Source organism: Ictalurus punctatus, chromosome 17 (assembly GCF_001660625.3).
Source record: "Ictalurus punctatus breed USDA103 chromosome 17, Coco_2.0, whole genome shotgun sequence".
Classification (NCBI taxonomy): domain Eukaryota; kingdom Metazoa; phylum Chordata; class Actinopteri; order Siluriformes; family Ictaluridae; genus Ictalurus; species Ictalurus punctatus.
The window spans coordinates 10,240,245-10,258,324 of NC_030432.2; the positions used below are offsets into that span (position 1 = coordinate 10,240,245).

Here is an 18,080-nt window from a genome sequence, read left to right on the forward strand (position 1 = left end):
ATTGATCTTATGTGCAGTTTAATCTTATTTGTGCAGTTTGATCAGGAAGAGTTTTTACCAGCTTCTGTAGTACAACACATTTCATTCGGATGAAATGTTTGTTTAACCTGATTGCAGCCTAGGCAGCAAAAGATCACTACTTTTTCATATAATTATAATAATAACAAGCCTGTTGGGTTTTTATATATATATATATATATATATATATATATATATATATATATATATATATATATATATATATATATATATATATATATATATGTTTTTCAGCAGGATCGGGCTATTAGTGATCATTACCAGTTCTCATGATAAATGGTCGGGAATTTAAAAAAAAGAAGAAAATACTGCATAAAGCTAGCATGCACTAATATACAGTATATTCAATATAAAGCATGAATGAATGTTTACTGTATTTGTCAATGCACATATGTAACGCATGCTGTTTACGCAATTATCCAAATACATTATAAACAAAGAAAATGTTTTATAGGAATAATGCAATTTCCTCGAACCCTTTAAGCGACATACTAACGATCATTGGTCAAAATATCGCAGATACGTCTCATTTAGGGGGGAAAGCAAACGAGCATTTTGAGAGCCAAAAGAATCGGCTCTTATTGAACTGATGCGTATGATCTGACTCACTGAAAAGGGGCTCGTTTGTCTATCTTGTATTCACACAGGTCTAATACGCCATATGGGACAACTTGTCAGTGCAGCATCGTGTGTATTTAATGGTTTATTTGGTTATTATTAAACTGTGTTTTCAAGTCGAAGTGTTTTTTTTAACGTTTCAGTGTAACGCACACGTCATCATTATGCGCCCCTTTGAATGAAACCAAGCGGGAGTTTTGTCGCATTGAATGGGAAGTAGGAAAATTGTACCAAGAGCGACTTTATTTATACTGAGTGTCTGCAACATCGTTTTTGAAACACATTGAAATGATTGATACAATCGAAAAAGACGACAATATCATAAGCGAGGAAGAAGCAGCTCAGTATGACCGGCAAATTCGCCTCTGGGGTCTGGATGCACAAAAGAGGTTTGAGCTCTGCTAGCTAAAGAGCTAAGCGGCTAACTTGCTAATAAATATATACATGTGTTTCTCGGTTATTTTAAAATGTGCACATAAAATATGTAATATTCGTGGGCTTTTATGAATTCTTTTCCTAAATGATGTAAGATATGTAAGATCATCTTAATACTGTGGGTAGTCCAAATATTATAATATATTCAGTATAAAACATTATGTATTGGTTAGAGTACAATGCATTTTTAATAAGAACACTGATTTGTTGATGGTGTACCAGTGCTAAAATTCCATGCAATAAAGCATACACGATACACAATTTATTTATAATAGACTTACTTTAGTTTTAGTAAAAAGATTAAAGAATACATGACTAGTCGGGTGTCACTCTGGTTTGCTGTCTGCCAAATGCCATACATGTAAATGCAGCTAGTTAACCTGTAGACTCGCTTCTCAGGCTGAGGGGGTCTCGAGTGCTGCTCGTTGGACTCAGAGGACTGGGTGCTGAAGTGGCAAAAAACCTTATTCTAGCTGGAGTGAAAGCACTCACACTTCTGGACCATGAACAGGTATGACGTTCATCAACCACCTCCTACTCATGGGCAGAATCAAAATCTGTGATCCATCCTGTAATAAATAACGCTGTGTTCAAACTAACTGTCCCTCAGTGGTGGAATGAATTTCCAACCTCAATCCGGACAGCAGAATCTATCCTTATCTTTAAAAAACAGCTAAAGACCCACTGCTTCCGTGAACAACTAACTAACCCCTAAAATGCTAACCCCACATTATCTTAAAAACAAAACAAAAAACCCCATTCTGGCACTTACACCTCTATTCTGAGCATTTTGCTTTTCTAGAACTCAATTAAAAGATCTTGTATAGTATCACAACTTGTATTGTTCTCCGCTTGATATATCGCTTTGCTTGTATTTCCTCATTTGCAAGTCGCTTTGGATAAAAGCGTCTGCTAAATGAATAAATGTAACTGTAAAGGTGTCCATCCAAGTACTAATTATGACATTCATATTCAGGTTACTGAGGAATCAAGACGAGCTCAGTTCCTCATTCCAGTGGATGCAGATGGTCAGAATCAAGCCCAGGCTTCCCTGGAACGAGCCCAGTTCCTCAATCCAATGGTGGAAGTAAAGGCTGACACAGATCAAGTGGAAAGCAAGTCGGATGAATTCTTTCTTCAGTTTGATGCAGTGAGTGTCTGAAAGAGCAGTCAGCATTGCTCAGTTTGCATCCTGAAAAGCTTCTGAATTATTAGTGTTACTTTCAGTAGTATTTTATTTATTTATTTATTTAAAAGACATTTCTGAAATCTTGCTGCACCACAGGGCAGTGTAATACACTCGGAAAAAAGTTCAATCTGATCTCATCTGCATTCATGAGCTTACAGACACCTGCGATTGGCTCATGTTGATGCATGTATTTCAACCCAGAAAGCATGGCCAATTTGGCTCCCTTGTCTCCCGGCTATGGATAGCTGTTGCGTTGTTAGGTGAGCACGAGTTTGAAACCTGTCCATAGCCGGTAGGCAAATTCAAAGTTGATATCTCGCAATGATTGGGCAAACACTTCTCTGTTGCACCACTCAAAGGATCTGACACATTGTAATTTTGTTTTGTTTAATATTGTGGGCCATCTGTGAGAGAATTGGTTCTTTTATCACTTACAATATAACCGCTATAGTCTTTCATCCACCTGCCACCTTTATTTTCTTTCTGTTTTGAAGTTAATAAGTAGAAAATTTAGTTAAAGTTCTCGTCTCACACCGTTGTGTAGTGCATTTTATGTAGTCTTTGATACTGTTTTGTGTTTCACCATGGTCCTGGAGAAATGACTGATGTATACTAGCGGTGTAGAGGAATGACAATAAAAAACACTTGACTTTACTCGACCAATCAGATTTGAAAATTCACCTGCATGCTGGTAAAAATATTGTCTAGTAAATAATATTCATAGGAGTATAAGCAAGTCTTCATGTCATGCAGCATGGCTTCATTTGGCAGGATTCTTAACTATTATTCAAATGTCTGAAGGTTTAGATGAATGGAGGAACGTACTTAGAATCATGCACAAATCTTTTCGTTCCTGTTCCCTTGATGGCCAGTAGATGGTGTATTAAAGCCATATTACTGCTGTTGATCATAGTAAAAGATGCTTGGGTATTACATTTTCTATTATTCCCCAGCTCAGAATGTATTTCTGTTGAATTGATATTGTAACACATTAATCAACACAGACATACATATACACACACACACACACACACACACACACACACACACACATATATATATATATATATATATATATATATATATATATATATATATATATATATATATATATATATATATATTATATTTATGTATGTATGTGTGTGTGTGTGTGTGTACTCTCTCTCTCTCTCTCTCTCTATATATATATATGTGTATATATATATATATATATATATATATATATATATATATATATATATATATACACACATATATATGTATATATATATATATGTGTGTGTGTGTGTGTATATATATATATATATATATATATATATATATATATATATATATATATATATATATATATATATATATATATATATATGTATATGTGTATATATATATATATATATATATACACATATATGTATATATATATATGTATATGTGTATATATATATGTGTGTGTGTACATGTTGTTTAGTAAGTTGTACTGCATGGTAGTGTCTGGTGACATAAATAAATAACAGAGGCAAAGAATCACGGATTATTTTATAACATCAGTGTTAATTGGAGACACTAAGCTGCCCCCTTAGTAATGTTCCAGCATGGACAAATAAAGCTGCCCATTCCTAGGAGGATTGTCATTGTTTTGCTTAGAAACTGGACCTTGGCCCGTTCTTGTTTATCAGCGAATCTGTCCGCATATGAATGTTCAAAGCTCAGATGATCTGCCTCCCGGCCTGTCTGTGTTTGCGAGCCTCGGAATTCTCCCGGTGGGAGTACTAGTGAGAGTTTATAAGGAGGGGAAGAGGAGTATTGTGAGGAGGGGGTTCGTTACAGACAGTGCCGCTCTTTTATCTGCCTCCACTGATATTTCAAAGAGAAATATGAGGGGAAAAGGCTGGCATGCTTGGGAGTATGTTTTGGCTGCATGGCTCTTGCTGTTCATCACTGATGCCATGATTGACAGCTTTTACTCAAGGGGCACATTGTCTATGTTGAAGAACTCACTTTGGTCTGTCTGTGAGCAAGAATGCTAATTCATATGCTACTTCCATATCCTTACAATGACTAGTATGGCACTGTCTTCACTGATGACTATGATGTTTACTCCAAAATCATGACATCTTGTTGAGCCAGCTATGTCAGGTCAATATCCCTTTCTTTTTCACTTTTTAATTTCACTAGACGTCATTGCCTCATTACATCATGGTAAAGAGGAGGAAATACTTGTTTTTTAGTTATTGACAGAAACCCTTTGTGATTGGACAGTGGCAAAATGTGATGGCGCAGCCTGTCCTTAAAGCTCCTGGGTCATGTGCTCCTTTTCTGAGAAGTATTCTCAATATTCAGTATTGGTTTACATAACTTTCTTACAATGTTTAGAAATCCTTGTGGATTCAACAGTCAAGTGTCCACTGCTTATCAGTTAAAGAGAGCTGCACTGATGTTCTAACTAGTGAGGTTAAATGACGGTTGTGTGGCTGTAAACAACCTTCAGTCTCGAGTGATAAAATGATGTTTCAGCATGTTCTTATAGGAGACAACCAGTGTCTTCAACCTGGCACGGCGTATATCAATATTCAGACAGTAAGAAAAGTGGTGTCTATTTCATGTAAACAGGCTTATCATCAATACAGAATGGGAGGGTGCAAGGGTTGGTGTCTTGGATAAGATGGACCAAGCCTGCTGGTTAGATATTCAGAATATCTAACTGCCTGGGAAAACCCTTCACGCGGTCAACTTTATAATATTTTTTTTAAATATTAGAAAATATAAAACATAATGAAATCTATGGGCTTTAATAAACACGTTTTTCTTTTACATGCATCTCAATGAAAGCTAAAGTCTGGTTGTTTCGAAAAGTGAAAACCAAGACAGCTGCATTTAAAAATTTCATACAAATTCCACAAAAAATCCCCTACCCCCAAATCTACATTTACAACCTAATCTAATTATAGAAAACCAACCTTACTGCCCTTATCTGTCAGTTGTACTGAATGTCTATGCTCTTCTCTGTAGTGATAATGTAATAGCACAGGAGCGTCAGACATTTAACAGCTGATATCTGATTACAAGGTGATTGGGCTTATGTCCTTTTTGCTTTGAAATGTAACTATCCAGCAGGTTAGAGGGGAGCCTAAGCAAAAACAGTTCACCACTTTGGCAAAATGTAGTTGTTTTCCTAAAGTAGAAATGTGAAAGTACATTATTACCAAAAAAAATTAACTTCGGATAAATCTATTTTTTCTTTATTTTTATTATTTATTTGTTTGTAATTTTTTTTGGTTGTTTTTCTGGACCCACAACAATATCAGAGGGGTTTTCCCCAACCTCCACACGTATATATTATTATTATGATATTAGTTATTCATAGTTCATGAACCTGATTCATCTGGTTTTTGATTGGAGTAGATGTTTGGAATATGGATCTGAATCATATAAACTAATCTGTAGTCAGGAAAAGCGTAAACTCAAGCATGAGTTCATGAAGACGATTATGATGATGATGTCTGAGTTCTGGTCGTTCTATTTGAAAGTTACAGTCATTTACATACAGTACATCAATCGCATTCCTGAGAAATTTCCCATGGCAAGCAGAGATGTGGATTTTACTGTAGAAATTAAAACTGAAATAATTTCCTTATTCCTAGAGAAGGGTTTTATTTTTTTGTTAAAATTCTTAAACTCTTAATTTGTTCTCTTACTCCCAGGTGTGTCTGACAAGATGCTCCAGAGACCTGATGGTCCGAGTGGACCAGCTTTGCGCCACCAGAAACATTAAAGTCTTCTGTGGAGATGTCTTCGGTTACCATGGATACATGTTCTCTGACCTGGGCTTGGAGCATCATTATGTAGAGTGCGAGACTTGTGGCTCTTTAAGAAAAAAAATTACAATTTGTTTTAAATCTAATCAGTAACTGAAATAATGTTATGTATGGTAGTTTTAAGATGGTTTTGTTTTCCTTAGAGAGAAACCAAAGGTGGTGAAGTCATCAGAAGAGGCTAATGATGGCCCCGAAGTGAAGAAACCTAGAATTGATCTGAATGAGACTACCATGGTGAAAAAGGTGCGTTATCATGATTGTCTCCTGTTGGTTAACAAAGTTGAAAGTTATTAATTATCTCAAGTTCTCCAACTTCATTCCTTTTTTTGTGTGAAGACGGCCAGTTTCTGTTCTTTAAAAGAGTCTCTTGAGGCTGACTGGACGAGTGAAGAGGCCAAGCGCAATCTCAAGCGCACACCACCAGATTACTTCTTACTACAAGGTACTTAACATCTATATATCCACAGCTAGTAACTTTACAAGGACAGTTTAGAAATGGTCAAAGGTACAGTTCTTGCCACTGACTTTAATGAGAACCATGGGCGTACCACTTATCAGTCTTTTAGCTTTGGTGTTTTATTTTTATATTGTAGGTCAAACCAAACTAAATTTCCTGCCAGATTTACCAGAATTTCAGTACCAGATTTTCTTCATGCTCATATGCACATGTTGATGAATTCCAATCACCTGAAAATTACTAAGCATTTTTACAGCTGATTAACATTTCCATAAACAGAAAAGCTCACAGCGAGCTGAAAATGACGACTAAAGAGTAAAAAGGTAATGTAACTAACTCTCAACTTGATTGAGTTTAAATCATATAATTTACATGGATTTCTGCACTTTTATATATGGAATGTACTGTCACAGTTAAATAACTTTAAAAAAACAACAACAATTTTTAATTACAATTACAGCATTTAGCAGATGTCCTTATCCAGAGAGTATATTATCACTTTGTAGTCTCTATCAAAAACACATCCTCTAGTTCGCCAGTGAGCAGTCAACAGACTTATTACTCTCCAATGTTAATGTAAGATTCTGATAGAATGTATTCTGACGTAACTATGTGTGAGCCAGTGAGGGACAGATTGAGGCAGGGCTTCAGTAAACTATGTTAATATTGAACAAGATGGAGGTGCTAAGCGTGATTGTCAGCTACACTCACTGGTCACTTTACTGGTCACATCTGGCAGCAGCACAATGCATAAAGTCATGTAGATACAGATCAAGAGCTTCATATTAATATTCACATCAGAATGGGGGGAAAAGTGTGATCTTGTGACTTTAACTGTGGTATGATTGTTGGTGCCAGATGGGCTGGTTTGAGTATTTCAGAAACTGCTGATCTCCTGGGATTTTCACACACTACAGTCTCTAGAGTTTACATAGAATGGTGTGAAAAACAAAAACAAAAAAACATCCTGTGTGTCTGCAGGCTGAAGCACCTTATTAATGAGAGAGATCAGAGGAGAATAACCAGACTGGTTTGAGCTGGCAGGAAGTCTTTAGTAACTCAAATAAGCACTCTTATCTTGGACACAGATTCAACAAAACTGGACAGTTGAGGACTGGAAAAAGACCAGGTGATTATTTTTTTCTAATCTTCAACTGTCCTGTTTGGGTGAGCCTGTGCCCTTCATAATGTCATATTCCTGTTATTGGCTGACAGGTATCTAACCCAATGTGGTCTTCTGCTGTTGTGGCCCATCCACCTCAAGGTTCGATGTTTTATTCATGCTGAGATGATTTTCTGCTAACATGGTTGTAAAGTGTGATTATTTGAGTTACTATGTCCTTTCTGGCAGCTCAAACCAATCTGGCCATTTTCCTCTTCCTCTGACTGTAAAAAAATATCTCACGATATCAGCAGTTTCTGAAATATACAAACCAGACCATCTGGTACCAACATCCATGCCATGGTTAAAGGCACAGGGATCATACTCTTTTTTTTTTTTTCCCCATTCTGATGTCTGATGTGAACATTAACCGAAGCTCTTGCCCTTTATCTGCATTTCTTTTTGCATTGCACTTCTGCCACATGATTCACTGAAGGAATGTGGAGTTGTACAGGTATTCCTAATAAAAATGGACACGGAGTGTATATTATAGGTTGGACCAATGGTAAGTGGGTCTTTAGACTAACTGAAGGCTTGGCTGTATGCTGCAATTTTGTGTTTGCTTAACACAAATGTTCTTCAAATGAATCTTAACAGGCTAACCAAGCTTAAATATTAGAATTTTTTTTTCCCTCAGAAAAGTAAAGCTAGACAAATATACAGTCAGAATTATGTGCACCCTTGGTACTATAAATGTTATAGGGAACCTGGCACCTCTGTTCATTAAATCAAGACCAAGTTCATTAACATTATATGAATTGGAGATTCTCCACTCTGGTAGCCTGACCTAAACACTACCTTACAGATCTCCAAAAATGAAATCATACTTGTACCATATTTCTGTATAAACTTGTCTGTTTATTTTGTGTGTTTTTAGACATTCTCATGTTAAACGCTCGTTCTCCATTCATTATTAACCCTCTTACCCCTAAGTTCCCACAGTATTATGTCCCATAACCCTATATTCCCCAGAGAAACAGTACGCCAACCCTGAGTTCCTGGGCCAAAATCAACATTTTAATTTTAACATTTTAGGCCTTGAAACAACATATAACGATGTATTTGTGTAATATTACTTTGAAAATGAAGCAGTTCAGTGTTTTTACTAAACTTAGAGCACAATTCTTAACTAGAGAAATTACGAAAAAATGCTCGCTAAAATCCTTATACTCATTTAGAAGTACCATACGAGCATCAGCGTGGTCAATGCCTTTGAATATATTCAAGTAAATAATAAATAAATAGATGCATTTTAGTGCCAAAAGTCAACTTTCTGGTGATAATCAGACCAGCAGGTAGTGTTTTCACGAATGCACAGAAATGGTCCCGTTATGACTCCAGACCCCTGCAGTGTCAGTCGCACTGGTTGATGCTGAAGATGAAGACGGATCAGGGTCTGAATCAGGAGAGTTTGCGTCACTATCAGTTTCGGTTTCGGTTTCAACATTGCCTGAACTTTTACTGCTGTCACTATCCAGAATCCTCGCTCTCGCCTGTGTAACTGTGTATGTTTTCTTTTTTTTTCACTGTTTTAGATGTACCTGTGTTCACTGAAGGTGTAACTTTAGCTGGAACACGATTAGCTTTTCGCTTTGGCATTTTTAGTTCTCTTCTACTAGTACACCAATATTCACGCTTGGATCAGCTTCATCGTAATGCCGGCGTAATAACGTAATCACATCGTGACGTCATCAATCATCCGGGTCAAATAATAATAATTAAATAAGTAATGAATCATAGCAGAGTAATGCCGGTACACCGGCCTTACGGGGATAACGTTTACACTGTAAAGCCTCTATATCGGCCTTACGGGGATTTGGCATAGACGACCAAGCCAGTATATCGTCCTTATGGGAATAGATCAAAGACGGGCAAACCGGTTTTTCGGCTATACGGGGTATTAGGGTTAAGAGTATTTCCTTGGAAAATCATATGGGGATTATAATGAAATGCTGCATAAAGGCCACATTATGGCTCAATAGATGGCTATTGTTGTCAACTGTAAATAATGGTTTTTGAGGTGGGAAACACATCACTGCTTTGAAACAGTTTGCTTGTTAGTACACCCCATGGAAATTGTTGGCTTTTTTGACGCATTTGGGCAAGCGAATATTTGATCCTCTTTAAAACAATGCATATGAACGAAGTTGATATACTTGAACAAAACCACAAGAAAAAATAGCTTTTCAATCATTTATTCAACAGAAATATCAATGGATGTGAGATTCTTCTGTGGAAAAAAAAAGTAAGTACACCCTTGGCCTCAGAAGCTAGTATTGCCCCCTTTAGCAGAAATAATGTCTGGTGGATGTTTTGTATAATTGTCCACCAGGCTTGCTGGAATTTTTGACCACTCTTCCTTGCAATTTTCTTTCAGTTGCAGGATGTTTGAGGGTTTTCTTGCATGTACTGCACGTTTCAAAATCCCCCCACAACATTTCAATGGGATTCAAATCCGGGCTTTGACTAGGCTATTCCATAACCCTCCATTTTTTCTTTTTGAGCCATTCTTTGGTGGATTTGCTAGTGTACTTAGGATCATTATCCTGTTGAAAGGTCCACTTTCGGTTCAACTACAACTTTCAGACAGATGGCCTCACATTATCTTCAAGCACTCTTTGATATGATACAGAATTCAGTGTTGAATCAACAAATGCAGACTGTCCAGTCCCTGAGGCAGTGAAGCAACCCCAAACCATAACATTTCCACCACTGTGCTTCACAGTTGGAATGAAGTGCTTCCCCTGAAAAGTTGTCTTTGGTCAGCACCAAACATGTCTGCAATTACTGTGGCCAAACAACTCTGTCTTTGATTCGTCTGTCCAGAGCACATTATTTCAAAAGGCCTGGTCTTTGCCTATATGCTCATTGACAAACCGTGGTCTTGCAAAGGCTCTTTCCTGGCACGCCTCCCATACAGGTCAAATTTGTGCAATCTCTTTCTCATTGTAGAAGCATGCACTTTGACACCAACAGATGCAAGATTTACTAGCTGTGATGAAATTTTGGGGTTCTGGAGACTTCTTTTTGCACCAGAAGGTCTGCTCTTGTGCTGAATTTGCTGGGACAGCCAGTCCTGGACAATTTGGCAGTCGTTTGAAATCCGCGCCACTTGTAGATGATTTTCCTTACAGTGGAATGATGTATTTCAAATAATTTGGTGATCTTTTTAAATCCACTGCCAGACTCATAGGCATCCACAGCCTTTTTTCTGAAGGCCTTATAGAACTCTTAGATCTTGGCATGATGACACCATACACCTTAATAGCAAAGGGAACACCAGACACTATGACAGGGGTATAAATAAGAGGTTCCACCTGCAGTCCCTAAGCAGGTTCTAATTACTGACACCCAATCTTGAACACCTGATTCAAATTTTATGGATTTGAAGGTGTGATAAATTTAGTATTTTCCATGTGACTAATCTGTTTTTTTTAAAATTATTAGTAATTTTTTATTTAAATTGTGAGTTAAAATGTCAGTTTTATGTGTCATATATAGTTATGTGGAAAAAAAAAATAAGTACACCCCATGGAAATTGTGAAAATGACCTCAAAATGTCAGTTTTGTGTGTCATTTGACAGTGTATCGCCTGTTTTATTAGGCACTGTTTCAAAGATGATCAAATGATCAAGAATCATTTGATCATTTTTGAAACAGTGCCTATTAAAACAGGCGACACACTGTCAAATGACACACAAAACTGATATTTTGAGGTCATTTTCACAATTTCCATGGGGTGTATTCCCCCCCCCCCCCCCCCCCCCCCCACACACACACAACTATATATCTAATGTGTGTATGTATGTTTGTGTGTGTGTGTGTGTGTGTGTGTGTGTGTATATATATATATATATGTATATATATATATATAATATATATACACACATATAATATGATTTTTTTTTTATTATTTAAAAATTAAATAAATGCAAATAAAGTGAAACATTTTTGTAATTTCTGAATGAAAAAGCAGCCCTGTTTTCTTCCATTGTTTTTCCAAGGCATCGGTTTCACAAAGAAACTTCCAGTATTGACCACGTCCACTTCTGGTTTAAATCCAAATACGAATATTTATACAGTATACAGATATGTATACAGATACAAATATTTTGAGCACTAAATAGATACAGATAATGACATTGTGTTACACCCCTAGAGCATACATTAAGTAAAACATTGACCTCCACCCAACAACCTACAAGAAACCATCAGTGCATATTAATGGATTTCCTGAATTTTTTGAAATGCCAAAAATGGCCCTGTGAAAGCAGCTTTAAAAGCCTTTAAATGTAAAATATTTGGGGGTTGTTTTTCAGTTCAGTGGTGCATTACGTGCAGAAAACCATTTTGCCTAGAAATTGAATGAAAGCAACTTTTTAAAAAAAACATATTTCTCTGTACATCTCTAATTATAGAAACCATCAAAATAATGCGTAATGTGTGGTTACGCTGTGCTGGTTCCATTGACAACACTGTCTGCTCTGAATCTTTTTATATAAGCTCACCTGGCATTCTCATAGAGGACAGCTCATTTTTCATGGAAGGTTGTCCATGACCAGTCATGTGCAGTGACTTTAAAACAGAAAACACTGTCCGCCTTTCTAAAAAAAAAAAGCACAGATCACTAAAAAAAGGCTATGAATGCTCCAGTGCTTCACATATAGTTCTGAACTAATGGAAACAAAAACAAGCCCTATTTGTGCATTTAAAGGTTAGCAAGTACATTAGAGCGCTTATAAATGGCATGTAACGGCTGAGCTGCTTTTGAGGAAGAACTGTTTCCTTCATGTTATCTCACTGATTTATCTGAGGTTATGTCAGCTCACTGATGGGGTTCTAAGGCAGATGGTGTGCCACTGATTTGAATCCTTTCTGCACCTCAAGAAATGTCTGATGTAATTTCACAATGGGAGTGTGGAGCAGAAAGTAACAGCTGAATAAGTCTACCTCTAGATGTAAATTTTTTATGCTGTTCTATATTTAATTTGTCTTAGTGTAATGTAGGTATTACTTTTGAAAAGTAAGAAAATGGTGGGTTAGAAAAAGAAATGGACACAGAAATGAATGGCTGAGAGGCAACAGCCAGCATAAAACCTGAGCTTTTATACTTAGTTTTATTATTCTGGCTTTAAGGTTATAAGATTATCCAAATTGTAAATTGAAAAATGATGGAAGGATGGAAGGGAGTGAATACATTTATGAAAAGATTTGAACTTGGTGTAGTAAAATTTAGTAATTTTAGGGGTTTTAGCTTGAACACTGAAGCAGAAATAATCAGAGATAAATGAAATGCAGTGAATAATGCTGTGCTAGCAATGTACTGGTTTGGTATGTTTTTCCTTAGTTTTGATCAAGGTTAATATTTTTGTCCAGAACAGTATGGAATATAACTAGAAAGGAAACAGAATGAAATGAAGATACCAGACATAAACTCATTAATGTAGTTTTGGCCAATCAGGTTTGGGAATTATGTTTTGAATATATGCACATAGTAAATTTGTGTCAGAAAGGAATTAAACTGGAGATCCAAGATAAATACTAAATGGCAGAGAATAAAGCTTTTGGTAGATCTAGCTGGAAACATATTAGTACATCTATCTGGAAACATTTCATGGAGATGTGTCTAAAAAAGAAATAACGTTTCCGTGGAAATTCAGTGTGCCTCAGCTGATGGTGTGGTGAGTGGGTGGTCAAGAAAGTCAGTTTCAGTGTTTAGCAATGTTACATGGGTGATGTAATACCTGCCAAAGATCCTAAAGCATTCACATTTAAATGAATTCTCATTTTCAAATTAGCTTCATATACTTTTAATATTCTAAAGCAAACTACAAGTGAAACAGTTGAAAGTTAAAGGTCCTATTCAAGCTCCAGCAAACTTGCAACCTTCTGCTTCACAACCTGGCTCAAAAATTGCACATCAGTGCTCTGTTGCTCTCATGTCAGCTCTTCTAACTTTCTCTCTCTCACACTTTCTCCTCTAGTATTGCTGAAATTCCGCACAGATAAAGGTCGAGACCCTCATCCAGGTAGCTTTGCTGAGGACTCTCAGTTACTCCTGCAGATCAGAGATGATCTCTTAGAGGCTATGGGGGTGAATCCGGAGCTGCTGCCTGACAACTTTGTCAGGTCCTCACTAACACATCAACTGTGAAACAGTTATCATACCTTGTAATTCATAGCTGTCTGAGTCGTGGGAATAACATTAGTGTACGTGCTCTGTCTTCACAGCTACTGTTTCTCTGAGATGGCTCCAGTGTGTGCTGTGGTGGGAGGAGTACTTGGTCAGGAAATAGTCAAGGTAGGAACTCACTCTCAGTTTAATTTTTATTTATTCATCAAAGTGTGTACGATTTAAATCTAACAATAGATTCATAGATTTAATTTATTCATAAAAATAGAATAGGGAAATTCTGTATACACGGAAATTCCGTAATTATTCGTCAAAGTGTGTGTACGATTAAATCTGTTCATAGATGAACTGATAAGATTTTGGAATTGATCCAAGCAGGTTCAAGGTCACAGCAAGGTCAGATGCGTGAAATCGCTTTTGTCTTCAGTAGCTTCCTTCTCGTTTGAAGAGTATTTTAAAGGTATTTTTTGCATGGAAATTAGTCACAAGAAGTAATAGAATTATTGGCAGTAGTAGCATTCCCGTCGATGCCATTTTAAGGGTATTTTGTATATGCAAATTAGCACATACTCCATGCTTTTCTTTTATAGGCTCACGTCCTCCAACACCTGCATAAATACATGAGGGTAATTCGGGTGTGTCATACCTGTAAATAAGAGTTAATGGGTGAGAATGTGCATGCACGCAGCTGAAGCTGATGGTGCAGGGTAGACTTCGTCTTTATTGTACTACTACACTAGCTCACTAGCTCCTTCACCATTACAAAGTCCCAATCAACAAAGGGGTTGAGCTACATATGATTAATTAAATCTACATTAATGGTATACAAGTAATAAATCTCTGATGTGAGGTCAGTGCAGTATGCTCTTGCAAACGTGAGTGTGTCACCTTTTGGGGCAAAGAAGAGAAGCTTGCCATATAAATAAGTAGTTAAAAGCTGCACCAACTAGGGTTACTAATTATCCTTGAAAAATACTGTCATCAGTGTTTTACAAATCAATAAAAGTTAAATGGACAAGTTACAGCCCATAATACCTGTTAATTAAAATAAATAAATAAATAAATAAATCAGTCCATCCAAGATTTTGTAACTTGATAAATGCAAAATCAAGCAAACAGCACAATATTTGGAGGAGCTTGCAATTTTTCAAAATTACTGAAGACTTGGGACAAGACATGTCATGTGACATCATCGCAACGTGCGTTCAGCCAAATCCCTTTTTGATTCATCCGAGTCAAACATGAGTACAGCTGAAATGTCTTATTTGCAAGCAAATATCACTGCGAAAGACCGTGCAAAACAATTTCATGCAATCACAGTTTCGCCAATTCAAGCAGTTTAACACAAAAATAGAACAAAATACTCTGCAAGGTGCATTACAAATTTTGGGGGAAAAAAGTCGCAGCAAATCAAGCATTTTTGGCTACAACAATCACAAATAAATCCTGTATGGACTGGTTTCTTTTTTTTTTTTAAATTCTTAAATTGTTAGTAGCATCAGTGGTAGTTAGTTGACTGGACAGTTATTATGGGGAAACTTTCGAATGTGGTATTTAGTGAAGGATTAAAACTTTTAGACTCATTCATGTTTACCTGCAGTCAGTAAAAATGCTTAGAAAGGAACTGGCATCAGTCTCGCGCACTTGTTTTTTATAGCTCATATTTATTGTCTCTTTAACACTGCACCTAATATGTAATACCTTATCACCATAAAAACCCTACGCCCCTATACAATGGAACTTTCATGAGCCGTGAAGGTGGTTTTCCTGATAAGGGTCTGTTTCAGGCATATGGCATCTGCCTTCCCCATTGGAACCTGGCAGTATACAGAAAACCTTTTAGCTGCCGACACTTTTTAAATGCCAGAATGGAAAAGGTAACATTCCGGTCACTGGAATCCAATTCCTGTCAGTAATGTTGGCATAAAATCCACATATGGTTTAAAACTGTCCATTAAACCCCGCCTACTATTATTCATGTTACGAAATGTGTTAAATGTGCATACAATTCATGTTTACAAAGAAGGCTGGTAAAGTACTGAGTCAGATTAGTGATGTAATATGAAGATGTACATGCCTGATTAAGGTTGACCTCATCGTACATTCTCAAATTTGCTGGAGTCAGTTAGAGAAGCTTAGTGGAGCATGTGAGTGCGGTGGATACAGTGCTGGTTGGGCAAGCCTTCACACCCACATGGTGGTGGTGGAGAGAAGCCAGGATGTCGCGCCATCTCCTTGCATGATGAAACAGGCTGTAACCCACACATGGTACTTTGCTGTCCCTCACCCATCAACCACAAGTACCACGGAAACGAACAACCTCCAGTGCTTAGTACATTTGTCACATTGGTTGTGTGTGTAAAAACAGGCCCTGTCCCAGAGGGATGCCCCACACAGGAACTTCTTCTTTTTTGATGGACTGAAGGGCAGTGGCGTGGTGGACTACTTTGGAGCCAAATGATCGTGGAGAAGACCAAGGACAAGTGAACAAAATGTAGGCACTCGAAGCATCATGGAAAGACCTTTTCAGTGCTGCAAAACAAACATTTTAAACAATAAGCACTCCTTTGAGGAGCTTAGGCAGTGTTGTTATTTTTTCTGAGTTTATACAGTCTGCAGGCATACACTCACCTTTTCTGCCTGCTATTAAGACAATATAGTGAAGTTCCATGGCAAATTTTGTGATTTCCCATTTTGTAATGAAAAGATTCAAATAAATACATTTCTTTTGGATTACATGGGCAGCATGTGTTTTTCTGTATGAGATTTTCTGTCATTCTTGTGTGTAATATTTCAATTGAAGGAATTGTAGCACTCATCTATATGGGTATATATTAGAGTATATCTAGCCTATTACACAAAGAGATTGTGCTGGATGACATAACATGGCAATTGACACTTAAAAGTGAAAAAACATGAGAAAGTAAAGCCAAGGTGAGGTCAAGTTTATGTATCAAGAAGACCATCTGTGGTTAGGTAACTTATTTATGACCTTGGCTGAGGTATGTGCAATGACGTTATTTGGCACCACATACTCAGTGACTAAGCAGCATAAGAGAAACAATAAATGTTTTGATCTGGAAGTTTTCCCTCAGCTGGAGAGTCTGGTCTGTCTGGTCTGTCCAGTGTGGTCTGCTGGAATTTCAAACAAGAGGGTTAAAACTAACACAATTGTCAACTGTTAGCAATTGGCAACTATGCTGGAGACATGCAAAGTAAACGATTTAGATTGACCAGAAACGGGATTTGAACACCAGACACCAAGCCATCAGTCTGTGGTTCACTCTGGCCAACACTGGAACAGGATACATTGGAACAGGATACACCAGTTAGACAGGTGCCGAGGAGGAGTGGCACCAAGACACGACTCTGTTGTCTTTACACAGACGAGACACTTAATAAAATTATAGGTATTGCAGATGGGCCAAACTCTTTCATGTGTTAACTTATCTTATTTTCCCTACTGTGGACTTTAATCTGCTAGTCTGGTGCAGTGGCATGGGAATAGATATGATTGCTATGAACTGCTCTTTGTACTGTAGGATAGATGTTGATGAGATGAAATTGTGGCTGCGTGGCAACTACAACCGATGGATAAATAAACAAAATGTTCTTTCTCTTAGGTGAAAGGACACATGAGAAGGAGAAAATCAAGGCCATATGAGATGCTGACTAGTTAAGATGTGCTATTCCCTAGCTAAAAGAAGGCAGGATTAATTACTAACATAGACCCTCAACGGCAATCCTGATGACCCTGTTCCCATGTGGTGCTTATTGCTCCCTGCACTTCATTTCCTCTGGCTTTTAGCAATGCAGCCAATCATAACACTGTCACCAGACATAACAAAAGGAAAACTAACCTCTGATTGGTCCTTTTCTTGTTGGGCCCAGGTAAGGACCATGGTAATACTGTTTTTTTTCCCCCTCTCACTATCAATTGCATGCGAAGGCCCAATTATTATTTTGCTTATTTGCATGTAACAAAACAATGTTCTTATTCTTAGTTTGTTCCTCACAGATGTACAGTGCGTAAACAAAACACCTAATGGGAAAAGAATGAGTTCACGTATGAGGAAATGAATGCATAAAAACCCACAGACTGGATTCTTTACCGGCCATTAACTCGGGAAGTAAATGAACCTGTCTTTCCTGTTTAAAATATTTGGTCATACTTTCCACATGAGCCTTCCATTGTTACACATCAGAAAACACAAACAGTGTATTACGAC

At 37.2% G+C, this 18,080-nt stretch overlaps 1 protein-coding gene across 1 annotated transcript; it reads left to right on the plus strand.

The window, feature by feature from the left end:
• The first annotated feature begins 745 nt into the window (after positions 1-745).
• Positions 746-16,587, plus strand: sae1 (SUMO1 activating enzyme subunit 1). Its single transcript, XM_017491065.3, has 9 exons — positions 746-1,046; positions 1,492-1,603; positions 2,069-2,242; positions 5,986-6,131; positions 6,243-6,342; positions 6,436-6,541; positions 13,703-13,847; positions 13,950-14,019; positions 16,220-16,587. The coding sequence occupies exons 1-9, from the start codon at positions 946-948 to the stop codon at positions 16,310-16,312; spliced, it is 1,047 nt and encodes a 348-aa protein (XP_017346554.1). The 5' UTR covers positions 746-945; the 3' UTR covers positions 16,313-16,587.
• The last annotated feature ends 1,493 nt before the right edge of the window (positions 16,588-18,080 follow it).